The sequence below is a fragment of the Ciona intestinalis genome, unplaced genomic scaffold, assembly GCF_000224145.3.
Source record: "Ciona intestinalis unplaced genomic scaffold, KH HT000098.2, whole genome shotgun sequence".
NCBI lineage: Eukaryota > Metazoa > Chordata > Ascidiacea > Phlebobranchia > Cionidae > Ciona > Ciona intestinalis.
This window is the reverse complement of record NW_004190420.2, coordinates 465,181-481,524: the sequence shown is the minus strand read 5'-3', so window position 1 is coordinate 481,524 and position 16,344 is coordinate 465,181. Positions and strand designations below refer to the sequence as shown.

The window sequence follows — 16,344 nt, the reverse complement described above, 5'->3', positions numbered from 1 at the left end:
TTTGGTAAGTAACAAACCAAACATTTATGCGTGGAAACTCGTGAAACTTTGGACTTTGAATTTCAAGTATACTCGTGTACTTAATCGAGTTAGATACTTAAAACTTTATATAATCGATTTACTTGTTTATACCTTTAAACGACAATGACAAAAGGACAGACGCTATAATGATGCTTCACTAAAATTGGTCACGGATCCAGGATATAGATTGCGACAAACAACTCCGATGCCAAGGTTGTTCAAGTGCATGCTTAGGTGCTTTTTTAAAACTGTTTAAATATAAACCACGTTTTCAAAAAAGCAAAGATTTTCACTCACTTTACCAATTTTTTTTGTTAACCGCTAGGTGGCACTGTTTTAAGTTAATTGCTTAGGGTGGATGGTCAATGGAAATCAAGCAGAAGGCAGCTTGCTTTTTTCATGGAGCGTCAAAATAGCTAATTGTTGGTGCTGTACAGTTCCTTGTGTATTAGCTATGTGGGTATAAAATGACTCACTAAATGTATAGCAAGCTATGATCTGATCATCGAAGACCACTATAAAACTTAGTGTTCTTTGGTATCATTAACATCTGTGAAAGTGGTCGAGCGTATCTGCGTATACGAAGTGAATAATTTACAGTGACTGTTTTGCTTTTATAAACACTTCCATGGTTTTGTTTTTAGTTTGATTAGACTAATGTTATGGCTACTTAAATGACTATTGCACGAGTGCCACTTAAACCTATTAACAGTACAAGAGTCAAATGTTTCAATTGATGTATTTATCACATATTTTTACCGATTTTTCTGATCAGTTTCTGGCGGTTATAGGCAATAAAGGTGTATGCATGTTATTTTGTGATATTGAAAACAACATGGCTGCCGGCTGAAACAACACTGAATGAGGGAAGAAGCCAGGAATAACTGGCAACCAGTGTTTATTGTTGAAATATTACCACAACCAACTTTGCCTAATTTGGAAATATTTTACTAAAGAAACCGTTAAAGAGGATACACCGAAGTCGTCATAATAAGTAAGTGTAATTATAAATTTCATGATGTGGCACATTTGCTTAAAAATAAAGCAATATTATTACTTTGGTATAACCAGGAGCCGAGGAGCATATCCAGGAATTTATTAGGGGTGGGGGGGAGGTAGTCCACAAGTTTTTGCTTAGAAAATAGACGCGTATAAAACGATAAAAACATACCCTGACAAACATAAATAATAACGCACTTACGCACATAATAGGAGCGTGTAAAATTGGTTTAAACTACAATAATATGAGTGCTTTACCCCCCTTGTATACACCCTAAGCATAACTACCTATGGTCCACTCTCATCTTAGGCCTACGCCATATACCAGATTGGGAAAAATACCCTGTGATTTCTGTTTTTTCCCTTTATTACCACACAATTTTGCTGATTCGATAAAAATCTATGTTAGGTTGATTGTTATCAATGCTGCCCTATTAAACCTAAAAAAATTTAGCGCAAATACTGGCGTGAACTCATGCAAAAATAAATATCCTGTATTATATATTTATATATGTTTCGGACAAAATACTCACAAAAATATATATATAATATATTCTTCAAGCAGAAAACAAACTTTCCAATTTTGATTTCATATTTTTTAAACTGAGTCTTTTATAAAACATATGCTTCAAATTTCAGACTGTTTTAATATTAAATTAAGTTAAAACTTTTTAAAACTACACTCTCCTTGCCAAAGAGAGCATTTTTCAATTGAAAATTTATGTTTATTTGTATTTTCTAACACAGGTTGAACATGACTACATTATAAAAGTTTAGTAATATTATGCTTGTCAACTCCTGTTCTAACCCGATATATTTCAACAGTTAAAGTTTCAAGATGATGTGCGATATTATGCCGACCATCAGTGAGGATCGAACGAGCAACATCGGTGCAGATGGAGCTGAAGAAGAAGAAGACAAGGTCGGTTATTTTCCAGTTTTAGGTTAATTTTCTGTGTAGTCTAGTTGTCTTTATGTTCATAGTGTTTTGTTTGTCTGAATTGTTATATTGTCCTGTGCAGTTTTTAGAAAAACAGGATACTTAAGTTCCAAAGTGTTGCGTGCCAAAGACAGGAAATATGTTTTGCTACGTGTTACGTTTATTGCAAGTTGTCACATTATCTTTGCCCATAATATTACACTACTTTATCAGGTTGTGCAATTGAATCATTACCCTTATTATTTTTTCTCTTTCTTGTTTAATTGTGTTACTTTAGCTCTGTCATCTATGCATTTATACTATCTACTCGGGTGCCATAATTTTTACTGGATTTGCACGTATACCCTGCATACATAGCTATATTGAGCCTAATTTTTTAATGCTTGTAAGTCAACCAGTCAACTGAATTCATATTTACATTTCAGGCAAATCTTGAGCAACTTATGGTTACTGTGTTGGATGAACGAGACAAATTAGTTGAAACTCTGCAGGTAAATATGATTAATTTTTGTTTATAGCATACTAAATTAACACAGATTTTTCTGTTCTTTGAGTGCTTTTTCCTTAAAAATGCCCCATTAAAAAAAAATTGTTTCTAGTGCTTGCCTGTTGATCAGAAGGTTCAAACTTCTAGGCTTGGCGTTGCCATCGTTGTGCCTCTTGTGGTTGTGGGCGTATAAGTCTTTGGTGCTCCAGGACCAACCCATTGGTCAATTTCAATTATGCATTGTCCAAATTAATAGCTAGGTTATATAAATAAAAAAAAATAAAAAATTTGAAAATAAATATTTAGCTGAGGCTATATATTACATTCAATTATAAAGTTGTAATAAGGGGTCATGAGGTATATTATATTTATTAAACAGGACCCATGTGATAAAAAATCTGTCATTTGCCACGCGAGAATAAATAAGTTACATTTATTTATAAAATGCATCTCATTTAAAAAAAATTGTTTGACAACTAGGCCTTCCTTATAGATATATAACTTAGTGGCTAAAACACACAAATTGTTGAAAAGTGTGAAGATCCATACAGCACATTTAATATTATGTGTTAAATAGTACATAATTGGGCATGAGTATGCGCCTATTGATTCTTTTCGTTGAACGGTTGTTTTTACACTTGTTAGTTTTTACATTAAAAATGTATCTAAAACCTTAAATCATTTGTTTTCGCCAAAGCATTATTTCTTTATTTGTTCGGTTTAAACTGTAGAGCTAGCAGGGTTGCTTTTGTGTATCACGTTTCTTGTGCAACTTCTTGAAAGAATTTTATAATTGTGTGTTATCGGTAATGGTAGAATAAAGACTTAAGCTGTATTGATTTTTTGTCAGGAGGTGAAAGACAACTTGGCTACCACAAACTCAAAGCTGGCAGAAGTTGAAAAAGAAAGGGAATTTCTACTAAAACAACTCAACAATACCATGCCACCCGTAAGTTCTGATTTAACTTGTTTTTAAAAAAAAACATTATTGACAGAAAAAAGTATGTATGTTATAGTAACAATATATATATATATATATCAATTGGAAATTTTTGTGTATGGGTTAGGTTTTTAGTTATGGGATTGCTGCACTAATATATATGTTATCAGTTGTAACAACCAAGTTGTGGTTAGAAACACAGAATAATATCCAACCAGTAGTGGATAGCAGACCCAGCCCTCCTACTACTGTTTGTAAGACTTTTGCTCAATAAAAAATTAATAAGGGTATCGCTTTAATGTGTTTCTCTTTTCTCCTTGCACTCTCTCATGTGCAGTCTGGTACACATAGACCTATTTCTAATGCACCAGTTCTTCTAAAAATTCTTTGTTTCTGGCCTGTCCACCACTCCCATGAGACTATGTCTTATTGTTCACAACAGATGATTATTCTCAACTGGCAGAGTAATCCATTGTAAATTACCTACCTGTTAAAATATATGTAATTTATGACTCTATATGATATATATATAATGTGTTTATATATATATATTTAAAATTTAAACTGCTTGGAGTTTTGTTTTATTTTATAAAGCCCCACTTATATTGTGTTGGTATTATATATATCAGCAAAGTGCAACATATGGTTGCATGTAGCTAATTTAACACACCATTACAGTGTTTTGGGATTTAAATGTATGTCACTTAATCCAACACAGGATTATGCAAGTTTAACAAAGGAGCTTAACCATGCAAGGGAAAGACTTCTTGAGTGCACTGAAGAAATAAATGACATGAAATCTGAAAGAAACAATACCAGGGTGACTAAATCATATTTTTACTGTATGTGTGTTGTTACAGTTACTATTGTAATACTGAAGGCACAAATATATATTAGGTGTCTGGGTGATAAACTAAATATTAGTGTATTGAAATACTTAATGTGATAATGTTTTTTAGATACTGCCTTCCACGTTATATCTATCTAATAAACATGTCTACCGCCCAAACAATTGATTTTTTTATAAACCACTATTTCATACTGTTAAATGGGGATTGTGCCCCAATACCTATTTGTTTACTTCACTACATGGAATAAAACCCTACTTCTTACATTACCAATTTCTACAACAGCTTTTGCTTGAACATTTGGAAACTCTAGTCTCGCGTCATGAAAGATCGCTTCGAATGACTGTGGTCAAGCGGCAACAGCAACAAAATGCCGGCGTCTCCTCCGAGGTGGAAGTTTTAAAAGCTCTTAAGTCTTTGTTTGAACATCATAAAGCATTGGATGAAAAGGTAATTTCTCATCTATAGGATTTTTCTTTTGATTTTTTTTCTTTTTTCTGATCTTTCATACTGTGACCAAAAAGACAAAAATACAGTCAGTCATTCTTATAATATTAACTAGTTTTTACACTCTTTATGGAAAAGCTTTTTTTTGGCCTGATATGATTCATTCCAAGTTGTGCTATTCTTTAATTGTTATATTGCTTTATTACTTCCTTATTACTCTGTATTGTGGCTCTATGTGTCGCTCCAACTGATGCAATTATAGAGTAAACTGTCCCATTGAACATTGAGTAATTGGTGTTTGGTTTCCTTACATGGTATGAGTGGCTCAGACTTGGTTAGGATAAAAAACAGTTATCCCTGTTTTAGTGGAATAAAAAATAAACTTTAAATAAAATTAAAAAAAAAATTTTTTTGGATTTTTTTTAACCATTTTCAATGGCAGGTAAGAGAGAAATTAAAAGCAGCATTGGAACGTGAGATGCATTTGGAAGAACTGTTGGAATCGTCCAGTAGAGAAGTGAGTGTTGTACAAATTCTACAGAACATTATATTTGTTCGAGTATTTAATGCTTGACTCTTAAGTCAAAATCGCACCCAAAAAAATAATATGAATAAACTCTTTGAAAAGTTTCATTAAGTATACAAGTTGTAGTTTTAACTTATAATCTTTTTTTATAAAGGTATTTTCACAAAAAAATTCATTCTTTACGGAACTCTAAAGTAATCTTATCACAAAGTTCATGATAACGTTTACTGTAATTCATGATCATGAGTTATTCAGTGATGAAAAACAGATGTTTTATTTTCTTACTTAAGAATAAAGTTCTTCGTGAACAAGTCAACCAACTTAAGCTACAGAATCAGAGTGGAAGTGATGAAAGCTTAAAGAAAAGCAACGACACAAAGATTAAAAACGGAACTCCGGTAATATTGCCCACGCAAAATAAGCTACTTTTGTGGTTGCTCATGATGTTTGCTTAGCTGAAAATGTTATGAGAGAACGTTATGTACTTTACAAATAAATGTATGTCAGTTTTTCTTATCTGTATCTATTCTTGAGTTACAGCTGCTGTTTAAATTTGTAGGTCTTTCATACACAAAATATGCATTTACTGTCGCCTTTGATGTAGTAGACCAAACTGCCCTTTATTGCTGTATTTCAAATAACTGGAATAATAGGTTTGCTTTCAAATAACTGGAATTTTAATCAAGCTCATAAAATAAAAAATTATGTTTTATTCTTTATTTTTTTTATCAAGAAAAAAATTAGTTTATTCTTATTTTAAAGATAACAAATGGTAATTGTGAAGTAGAAGAAGAAGCAAACCGGATCGTTCTCCTTCAAGAAACGAACGAAAAACAATCAGCCGAACTCAACCATGTCCGGCATCGAGTAAACACAATGCTCTCAAGGTTTGTAACAATTTCCTCTTGAAAGCAACATCATAATCTCAACTATCTTCCAGGATCGCAGAGCTGGAAGAAAGTCTTCAAATTGCACGTAAAGATTTGATGCGATCAGAAGAGGTGAGCAATCGGACACAAAAAGAATATCGAGATGTAAGTTGTCATTTTCTTTTTGCCATCAAAAAAAAACTTTTCTAAATCTATGGGAGCTTAGCAGTACATAATAATGTCATATATGTTTCACCTTATGGATGTAAAATTTTGGGATTTGCCTGCACGCCCTAGTTTGGCTTTGCAATATGTAGGAATATATTATTTTTTAGTTAAATTTTGCCTAAAAATATCAAGCCCCAATGTGCTTCGTCGCAGGATCTCACCCATCCAGAAAAATACTTTATTTAAGCTTGAAATATGTAATTTATATTTTTAAAGGCAAATAAGAGTCGACTGGAGATAGATGAACGTGTGACCACACTTGAAAGAAGATACCTCAATGCTCAACGTGAAGCAGCTTCTGTTCATGAGTTGAATGATCGATTAGAAGCAGAACTTGCAAATCGAGAGGCTGGCATGAGACAGGTGATAAATATTATGTATCTGCTTGTATTTAAATATTCAAAACGCATTAAGTTTTATCAATAAGATAAAAAGTGCTCTTAAACTAATGCAATTTAAAAACATTATGCTTAGTTTTAACTCCCCCTATGGTGCTAACCTACAATTACTGTTATAGTAATTTTTTGCTCATTTATACAGACTAATTACATTGGCTGTTGTCCATTGCCCAAATCTCATGACTGAATATACCCAATTTCACAATTTGATTATATTTGTTAGTTCTGTTTTATAACAAGACATGCAAAGACACCTGCAAAACCTTTTCCTAGTTAAGTTCATACTTTGTTGTTCAGCTTGAAGAAAGGAATGACATTTTACAAGAAAGAATTAAATCGGCTGACCTTAAGCTCCAGCAATCTCTACGTAGAGCTGAAGCTTTGCCGGAGGTAAAAAATGAGCATGTGTTTTGAAAATGGGCATTATTGCTTTAATATAAACATGTGCAAACAGTTTTATACTTAATACTGGTTAAATAAATATAGAATTTTTCGGTAACATAAGATTATGTGCATAATATGGGGTGTACTTGATTTCCAATATATATTTTTCTCTATATCGTATAGGCTATACAAGATATTCCAATTGATTCGTTGCGATATTTGGTTTTGATGCGCTTGTCAAGCGATCTGTATTTGCAGAATAATTAAGCTGCGTAACCCAATCTGTATTGATGGTTTGGCACACATTTATTCCTTATGTAAAAAACTATCTTAACACTGAACAACAAAAATACCTGAGCAGACTCGTCATGTTATGGTTAATTTCCAATCTATCATTGTTTAAAACTCCAATTACTTCTGGGAGTCCGTATCTTGTTAATTAAATGCATTGAACTTGAAAAACAGGTTGAGGCTGAACTTGCCCAGCGAGTAGCAGCGCTCACAAAGGCAGAAGAACGACACGGTAATGTTGAAGAGAGACTAAAATCAATGGAGTCAAAGCTTGAGGAAAAATCACAAGAGCTGGCAAGAGTAAGTTTTTTTAGTTTTCTGGTATATTAACTGGAAATAGAGTTGTTGGCATCGGAATTATAGTTGACTTTTCTTATGGTGGGGTACACTGAACAACGATATGTGGTTTATAAGCAACATTTTTACATTTCAACTTTGTACTAGGCAAGGCAACGTGAGAAGATGAATGAAGAACACAACCAACGTTTATCGAGCACCGTGGATCGCTTGCTTGCAGAATCGAATGAAAGATTACAACTTCATCTGAAAGAAAAAATGGCTTGTCTGGAAGAAAAGGTAAGTTATATGCGACATATCAAACGGTTATTTGTATCTAGTTTCACTTATGTGTCTATGTTTTAATATTTAGTATTTTTATTCAGTTAAGATACATTTAGCTTTCTCTTTCCTGTTGCTATGCATACAAGCATTGTTATGGTTTTGTTATTATTAAATTTTTACTGTTGTTCATTTTTTTTCAAAAATATTTCATTGAAACTCTGTATTTTAGAACTTTTTGACGTCTGAATGCGATAAAGTGAAGAAGCTGCTTGAGGACTCGACCGTTGATAAGGTAATTAGTGGAAATGAATTTATTTCCTTTAGTGCTATGCCAACTTTAATTGTTTATATTTCTCCTATTGGAAATATTAAATATTTATGGCAGGAACGACTTCAGAGAGCTGCTGACAAATTACATTCAGAACTTAACATTTACAAAGCGTCAAAGGTAAGCTTGGCTTCAGTTTTTGGTTTTGTACTGACTCTCTTACAGTGTAAACTGCTTGCTATCTCAAATTTCAAATATTTCTAATACAAAAATGCCTAATATTTTTATGTTTAAAAATAACCAGTTTAGTTTTATTTTGTAACTTTACTAACGTTTGATTTGAAATAATATTGGCAAATTTAAAAAAACACAAAATTGGTAATATTTACTACATAGCATTAAGTTCTGTGATAATGCATAATATTAATAAATTCATTTTTCCTGATGTTTACACTCTTATTTCATACCGTACCATCTTACCCTATGTTTCTTACTATTTTAAATACTGCATAACATTGGTATATTATGCATTTTTCCTTACCCAATGAATTAATGTATCTTATTCTTTATAATAGCATGTTATGTATTGGTATGCATTAGAACTTGAGGGAATTGTATGTAATGCAGTTTTCCCAATAACTTCCTCTTGTGTTACAGACTTCATCATTAGATCGTAGTTCCACCTCCATCATCCCTCACTCCATGACATCCCGGACTGTCCAGAGTCTTCCAAGAGTAGCAGGAAGTACTCCGGACCTCACTCAGCATCGTCGGATCTTCCCATCCTCTGCATCAGCTGTTCCTGTGATGCCGGAGCATTATGTTGAAGCAGATGGAAGCAATATACCTCATTATGCAACATACAGGTGGAATTGTGGATAAACATTTATGGGATTTTTTTTTTGTACAGTTTTTTGTAAACTGTACAAATTATAACAGAAAATCGAATTCAGAGATTTTAACAGAAAAACTGTTGAACTGTAAAAACAGTATTACAATATTCTAATTCCAAATGTATTACTATAATTAAATTAATTTTACTATTCTTTGTAAAATAAAATGTCTAACATTTACCCTGTTATTGTAGACCTGGTGGAGACAACTACCTTCGACCTTCAAAAGCGAGGGTTGATACTTTAAGACATGACCCTGATAAGGTGATTCATGTTTCTTCTTACCTTATTATAAGAGAGATTAGTGTTGTAATTTCGCTTAGTTATGGGTTTTACTATTCAATATAAACAGCATGAACAAGAATAAGAAATATAAATTACCTTACTAAACTCCAGTTTAACCCGTGGACTAAAAAAATTGAACTTGAGAGTAAATGAAAGGAATCTGCAAGAGGCATGTTACTGAGATAAATGGCAGTTTCCAACAGAAATTTACACATTAGCTACACTTGTTTCCAAAATCAAATTTATATAAGTCATTTCATAGGTTCATACACTCAATGAACAGGAATGGGAGCGTGCCCAGCAAGCTGATATTCTGTCTCAAGTACAGAAAGCCTTTGAAGGAAGTTCTGCTTCATTACAACCGTCAATATGCACCACAACTGTCACTTCAGGTATAAATTAGTTCTTCAAATAAATTAATATCATACCATAAGTGACATGGCACTCTCTTTTTGCAATATGATATTTTTTATGATTTTATGAACTTTCTTTTTCCTAAAATCCATGTTTTTCTAACTAATTTTGTTTATGCATAAACCTGTTAAACTTATACCTCACATCAGCACCTTTACACTTGTTTATAACATTTCAATGTTTTTACAGAAATGGATGACAGTATATACTCTGCTGTGGATCTGCTGTCACCTGGTGGTCAAACAGATGCACAATCTCTTGCTCACATGTTGCAGGATCAACTGGATGCTATTAATCAAGAAATAAGGTAATCACCTTTAAACATGTTAACAATGTTTTTTCTAACGTGATAAAAAACACTCCTGGTCCTCTTACAACTGTGCTATTTTTTATTTATTCATGTAAACAACTTTTTTCCAGCATACTCCAGGAGGAGAAGATCTCAACTGAAAGGAGGGCTGAAGAAATTGAACAAAGAGTCACAGAGCCGAGAAGACCGATGTTCCAGCTCGACAGCGGAGCCGTGGTTTATCCTGGGGGTAATATGACCCCAAGATCTCAACCCACATATACTGTAAGTACTGTTGGCATTATTTTAGCTACAGTTTGGTCATACCCAATATGGGTATGAAACAGGAAGAAGGTGGTTAAACAATTGTAGGAAGTAATGTCAATGTAGGTGTATTATGGTATTGTAGTTTCAAATGGATGATGTTTTAATCATTGCTTCATAGCTTGTTCACCAATCTGTAATATTGTATGGTCAGTCAGAGTAAATGTCTTTAGAGTCAGAGCTATATATCATACAATCCCTGTTTTAGTTGTTGTGCGGCTATTTTCTACATGGTTTATATCAGCTCACGGTTAGGTAGTAAAAGTAATGTTTTTTTTTATTTGGGAGTCCCAAAAATTACGATATAAAGAACAATAAATTTGTATGTACATGCACATGTAATGTAAAACAAGTTCTGCAAATGCAATGAAAAGAAATCATGATTGTACTAATTTTTTGCATGTTTAACCAATTTTTTATTGTATTACTGCACACCATGCTCATTTATTTGCTCCAAGTGTGTCATTGGAATTGTGGCATTCATTAGACCAGACGTTTTAGGCATCATCACTGTTATTCTGTTTGTTGGCACCATTCGGTTGGTGTAGGGTTCTTTGTTCAGATTCTTCCTTTGATAAATCTCGCTTGGTTTTTGCTCATACTTAAGAACATGATGGAAAGGTGCAACGAGAGGTGGAACCGGCATCTGTGGTTTCTCAGCCCTTTGTTTCTTGTTTGCCTGATGTCTTGACTTCTGTGTTCTTGAATGTTTGCGTTTTGCAACCAAGGAATTAACACCAGTAACAAGATACAACGGTGCTCCTCCATCTTTGTCCCCATTATTGTATGGGTAATAGTAGAATGGTGTTTTGTGCAAGTTTTGCTGGTACACGTGTTGTTTCATGACTTGACTACGACCTATCACATCAGGACCACTCCCCATCTTTGTAGGAGAGCTGCTGTACACGTACCCCGTTCCATTGTTGGTGTATGCCTCCCCATGCTTCTTCATTACATGGTAGAGTCTCTGCAGATCGACCAGATCCTTCACTTTTGGTGCGGTGGGGTGCTGCTTGTTAATACTCTCAAATAAACTGTCAATCATACTATTATCTTGCTCGCCCCCGGCCATAGGGGGATACAAACCGTCAGTGGAGTTGATGAGCAACTGCTCGTTGTGGTTTTGCAGGAGAGCTTCCACCAGTGGTGCTTGGTCTTCAGGGAGATTTTGCAACTGTTCCACAGCTACATTGCAAAGAAATTATTATTGTAAAGAATCACATGTTCTAAGTATTTTTCTCACACTAGAAATTTGATTTCTAATAAGCATTTCTAATAATATTACTCAGCTATTGCAACTTACCAGCTTTTCTCATTGTCCATAAATCTGCGGTTGTTGGTTGCTCATTAGGTATTGGGTTATAATGTCTGTATACCATGTCAACTGGACTGCTGGAAGGTGCCCTCAATGCCAGTTCACTGTGAAGCATTCAATTACATAACTTAGTCTCAGCTTCCCGAACAGAGGTATGGGCAAACCTGTTCAAGATGGCCGCTGTGAAACTGGATACTGCTGCATGAGTTGGGTTAAATGTCAACCTTTTGCTACTTCTCTCCAATTCCTGCTGTCTCCTGTGTCGTTCCCTTTCTGTCAATGGTGGTTCAACTACTGCTACACAAAGCACTTTATGCTGTGCTACTGTAGAATGAAAAGCCAATAGGGTAATATATTAGGGTTTTGTTGATTCACTGTCATACCTGTCTTCTTCTTCCCTTTGATTCTATGTTTTGAAGTATCATGGTCAGGTGTTGCAGAAGGTTGGTTGGGATGGCTTGTAACAAGTTTCAGGTCCATATGTTGCGGGTTCTCTCTTATGTCGTAACGATATGACTTGGCAAGTAATGCGCTATGAAAAACAAATAGTGAATACTCATACATGTAAAAAGTTATGTTAAAGCTCTTTATACCTGGTAGCTATTGGTTTCTGCTGCTGTTGAGAAACAGGTGTGTGTAGCTTATGTGCAACAACACCACGCTTCCAACCCCTAGAAAATGATTCATTTCCAGCAGTGACTGATTCTTTTTGGCTTGAGTTCACTTCTTTAGCATTAACTGTTTTTTGGCTAGTTTCGTTTGCCTTGTTATTAGTGTTAATTTTCTCATCATTTTCTGGTTCGTTAATCTTTTGATTTTCATCACTCTGCCTTCCCCTGCTGTTGATGTGTTTCTTTGATACTCCGATCATTCCCGGAGTAAAAGATTCTCTGTTTGCAATTCCTTTCAAAGTCAACCTATGCTTTACATGCTCTGCGTTGGTTTGATGATTTTTCCACAAAGATGTCACAGGAAGGTTAGTTATCTTGGGGAGTGTACCGCTTCCATAAGTATGTGGACGTGTTCTAAATTGGGATATTTATGTTTATTGTGTTTAAACCTAAAAAATCAAGTCAAATTTTTCTAATACTTACAATGGTCTTAATTTTCCATTTTGTGACTGACTTTTGCGTTTTCCTGTCGAAATTTTCTGGCTTCCATCATTCCCATGATCTCTAGGTGATTGGGAGCTGGACTGAAGAAGAAGACGAAGTTTTGCTCCCATCCCAGTCCTTGTTTGCATCACAGGAGCAGTGCTTCCCCTCTCAACCAACGTCTTCCCTCCATCACTCCCATCACCCGCTTGGCCAGATTTAAGATGTCGTTTCAAGTCAACCAATAATGCTCTTGTTTCAGCTTTGTCTTCATCCACGTCTATATCCTCACTTTGAACAACCTCATTCTCCACCTCTGTGAAAAAAGTAACTGTAAAACCTCTTCACAATTTAAAAACTTCAAAATATACTTTGGTTACTATTTTCTTCTGTTGGGCTGGTTGTATCAATACTGGGCAGCACATTTTCTTGCTCTGATTTCAGCAAACCTTCTCCATGGATTGGGTAACTTGAGCCATCTTTGCTGCTTGTTGAATACCTTGACTTTCGTACACCCTTTGACGAAGTTAAATTGTTGGTTTGTTTAAATTGCTTTTTCGCTGCTTCATTGGCTGTTGCTGCCGACTTGCCAAAAAATGGTGGCTTTTTTTGCCCATTTTCTAGAAAGAAATTAAAACATGTAATATTTTTTAACTTAAAAAATAACTATTTTCTACCTCCTTCTTCAGAACCAATATATGGCCTCCATTGTTTAGATGGTGACATTCGGACACCCGAGGTTATTGTTGTTGTCACCTGTTTCTTGTTTCCATCTTGTAGTAAGCTTCTTATCAACTGGTTGTCTTTAGACACTCGTATCTCACTGCTATTGGATGGAAACGCAGGTCTTTTCCTCAATCTTTCTCTGTAGGAAGAATGTCAAACAAAATTTGCAAATCATTTAATTAATGTTCAGCTTTTGCTACCAGACATGTAATAATTATAATTGCCATTCTAGTTAAAAAAAAAAATTTACTCAAACATTTCAACGTTTTGTTTGCCATCCTGTTGTTAAAAAAAACTTATACCAGAAGAAACATTTTCAAGCTTTATTCTAATATGTATTTCAACCTAAATGTCCTACCTGTACTTATTAATGCGAGTGACGGCCTCATCATAATGTAGCTTCTCGTGCTTCATAAGACGCTCTCTCAAAGCCATGTGCCAACTGAAGTATTTATGCTTGCTTATTTCTTCTAGTGAAGTAACCTGCTCTGTCCAGGACTGAAAACTATCAATCAAAAATATTTCTTTGTCATATTTTGCATGGAAATTTTAAGTTGTTCTACCTGTCTTCTTTTTGTTGTTCAGTCTTTACAAAATGTTCTTTGTTTGATACTTCTTTCAATTCTCGATGATTTTCTCTGGTAGCTGGGGTAGTTCCTCTCCAAAATTTGATATTCCGTATTAGTTTAGTTTGCTGCTCCTGTTTTACCAATGATTTTGCATTGGCAGTGGTAGAACTGTGGGCAGAGTACATTATATAAACCACAACATAGCAACCGTGACATGTAAGTTACGCGCGACTATTATCACTGGCTAATCATTAAACACCTATTGGCGTCAACCCATTTCATCTATGTGTACTTACCCTCTCTGAAACCTTGGAAACTGCGTGAACTTTGTTGGAGATGTTAACCTTGTCTGCGGTGATTGAGAGTTTCTTCCCTTCCCTTCAGTTTCCTGTGTTTGGCCTCCAGAAATATTTGGAAATATGGGCTTGGTTGGTGAAGTGTCCTCATCAGTGTGTTTACTCCCTTTTTTTAATAGGTCCATATCTCTCTGTCTTGTTGTAACTGTCAACAACTCTGTATTGTAAACCTGGCGTTTTGTTGCACCCATCACTCTCATTGTAGCTTGAGGCCAGCGGTGATGTCCTGCTCGGCTTATAGCTCCTGCTCTCTCTTCCCCAACCATTGTAGCTGCCAATGTGGGGATTATTTTGGCAACAGGCTTGTGAATTGTCACATTAGGGACAACAGCATTGGGTTTCGGTGGCAGCAACTCGGCACCTATTAAAGCCACACTTGTCTTGTGTATGTTTTCCATTGTTCCAGTTACCCTCTGCTTGATAATTCCGTCTAATCAGATGTGATATTTTACTCAAGTTCTCAGCTTTTCACTGCACTCGTTTGTTGTAATCCAAGACGCACATTAAGTTTTGTTGTATCTACTAATAATACGTCTCATTGACAGCCATGAAACTCAACTGCTTGCCTTCTATTCAATACACATCCTTATATATTTACACAAGAGCTGGTAATCAAGCACAATGGAACCTTATTTCAACAACTAGTCCACATAGAATAAAGTGTTTACTACGATATCAACTCACAGCATTGGCTGTTATAAAAAATGCATACAAATATAAACTGCATCATTCACACCTCTTATTCTATTAAAACCCTGTAGACTTGTACAATTGAAAAATTTGCCCTTTTGTTGTGTGTTTATAAATACAAACAAACAATTGTGTCACATATGCGTATTAAGTTTCATATCCATATCTCATTGTGCTGTAGATTTGTCCAACCCTTTATGGGTCCATTGTGCGGATTGTTTTCATGTAATGTAATCCTATGGTGTCAAAAGGTGACAAAAAATGAATGCCTTTTGTTTGCGCCTTTATCCTTGTATCAACCATTAAATGGTTACATTAGATATCAAATGGGGAACAAAACACGATCTGTCATTGAAAATTAATTTCCCAGCCTTACAATGTAATTGGGCACACTTAATAACAATAATTTATTATTTTTTAGAATTCCTCACCTTCAAGATATGACAGAAGTGGGCAAGGTCGAACATTAGATCCAGATGATTCCAAAATGTAAGTTGAATCCCATACACTTTCCTTAATTAAATTTGTTAGGAACATGCACATAGTGAAAACAATTTGAAGATATTGTGAGTGGGTAATTTAAATTTCTCTTACCACTTTATAACCCTAAAAATCGTGGCTTTTGCTGTTGGTTTGTATTTGGATAAATATTTTTAATATTTGTTTTTTATTTACATTTTAAACTAGCCCATGCTTTCAAACAGATTTCAAACAATAATAAACAAGTTCTTAGAATAATAAATTAGGATGTGCAGAAATAGAATGTAAAGTCGAATTTGTTAATTCCAGATCCCTGGATGGTTCATGTGGTACACCTAACAGCAGTGCTGGTAGTCAAGAATCTATCCAGAAGGGTTCAACCCCCCCTGCTGTTCCCAACCCTTCTAGCAAAAAGAAAAGTGTAATAAAGTCCTCAATAGGTCGTCTGTTTGGAAAGAAAGATAAGGTACTATTTAATTGGAAACTAGAAATGGAAAAAAACTTTTTAATTTTTGGATGCTATATAAAATATTTTTCCAATAAATAATGAAATAATAAAGTCTTAGGATGGTATGCAGAAAGTATAATCAAATTTGAACTTAGATCAAATTTCCTTGTTGACATAGCAACGATTTAAACGGTATGCAGAAAGTATAATCAAAGTTAATTATCGATTTTTGATTGTCGATTATCGTCAAAAAA

At 34.5% G+C, this 16,344-nt stretch overlaps 2 protein-coding genes across 6 annotated transcripts in view; one reads left to right on the top strand and one right to left on the bottom strand.

Moving 5' to 3' along the window:
• Nucleotides 1–800: 800 nt before the first annotated feature.
• The window catches only part of LOC100186214 (liprin-alpha-1), a 21,612-nt gene continuing 6,068 nt past the window's right edge, over nucleotides 801–16,344 (top strand). For all 4 annotated transcript variants that reach the window (XM_026838605.1, XM_018815706.2, XM_026838603.1 and 1 more), the window contains exons 1-23: nucleotides 801–1,015; nucleotides 1,846–1,942; nucleotides 2,386–2,451; nucleotides 3,298–3,396; nucleotides 4,106–4,207; nucleotides 4,521–4,685; nucleotides 5,125–5,199; nucleotides 5,499–5,606; nucleotides 5,971–6,095; nucleotides 6,149–6,242; nucleotides 6,522–6,668; nucleotides 7,001–7,093; nucleotides 7,553–7,678; nucleotides 7,823–7,954; nucleotides 8,169–8,231; nucleotides 8,325–8,387; nucleotides 8,865–9,073; nucleotides 9,295–9,364; nucleotides 9,648–9,777; nucleotides 9,989–10,106; nucleotides 10,220–10,373; nucleotides 15,584–15,651; nucleotides 15,952–16,108. In XM_026838605.1, the coding sequence (XP_026694406.1) occupies nucleotides 1,859–1,942; nucleotides 2,386–2,451; nucleotides 3,298–3,396; nucleotides 4,106–4,207; nucleotides 4,521–4,685; nucleotides 5,125–5,199; nucleotides 5,499–5,606; nucleotides 5,971–6,095; nucleotides 6,149–6,242; nucleotides 6,522–6,668; nucleotides 7,001–7,093; nucleotides 7,553–7,678; nucleotides 7,823–7,954; nucleotides 8,169–8,231; nucleotides 8,325–8,387; nucleotides 8,865–9,073; nucleotides 9,295–9,364; nucleotides 9,648–9,777; nucleotides 9,989–10,106; nucleotides 10,220–10,373; nucleotides 15,584–15,651; nucleotides 15,952–16,108 (2,448 nt within the window). In that variant the 5' untranslated portion in view covers nucleotides 801–1,015; nucleotides 1,846–1,858. The remainder of the gene's footprint in view (nucleotides 1,016–1,845; nucleotides 1,943–2,385; nucleotides 2,452–3,297; nucleotides 3,397–4,105; nucleotides 4,208–4,520; nucleotides 4,686–5,124; nucleotides 5,200–5,498; nucleotides 5,607–5,970; nucleotides 6,096–6,148; nucleotides 6,243–6,521; nucleotides 6,669–7,000; nucleotides 7,094–7,552; nucleotides 7,679–7,822; nucleotides 7,955–8,168; nucleotides 8,232–8,324; nucleotides 8,388–8,864; nucleotides 9,074–9,294; nucleotides 9,365–9,647; nucleotides 9,778–9,988; nucleotides 10,107–10,219; nucleotides 10,374–15,583; nucleotides 15,652–15,951; nucleotides 16,109–16,344) is intronic.
• Nucleotides 10,667–15,577, bottom strand: LOC108950300. Of its 2 annotated transcripts, XM_026838606.1 has the most exons (12): nucleotides 14,413–15,577; nucleotides 14,111–14,284; nucleotides 13,906–14,052; nucleotides 13,499–13,686; nucleotides 13,193–13,441; nucleotides 12,822–13,137; nucleotides 12,321–12,752; nucleotides 12,111–12,259; nucleotides 11,892–12,051; nucleotides 11,716–11,831; nucleotides 11,499–11,597; nucleotides 11,175–11,421 (listed from the first exon to the last, which is right to left on the bottom strand). In XM_026838606.1, exons 1-12 carry the CDS (start codon nucleotides 14,868–14,870, stop codon nucleotides 11,279–11,281), a joined length of 2,631 nt encoding a protein of 876 aa, XP_026694407.1. In that variant the 5' UTR covers nucleotides 14,871–15,577; the 3' UTR covers nucleotides 11,175–11,278. The 2 variants fall into 2 exon arrangements, with proteins under 2 accessions (XP_018671253.1, XP_026694407.1); XM_018815708.2 differs by having other exon boundaries at nucleotides 10,667–11,597.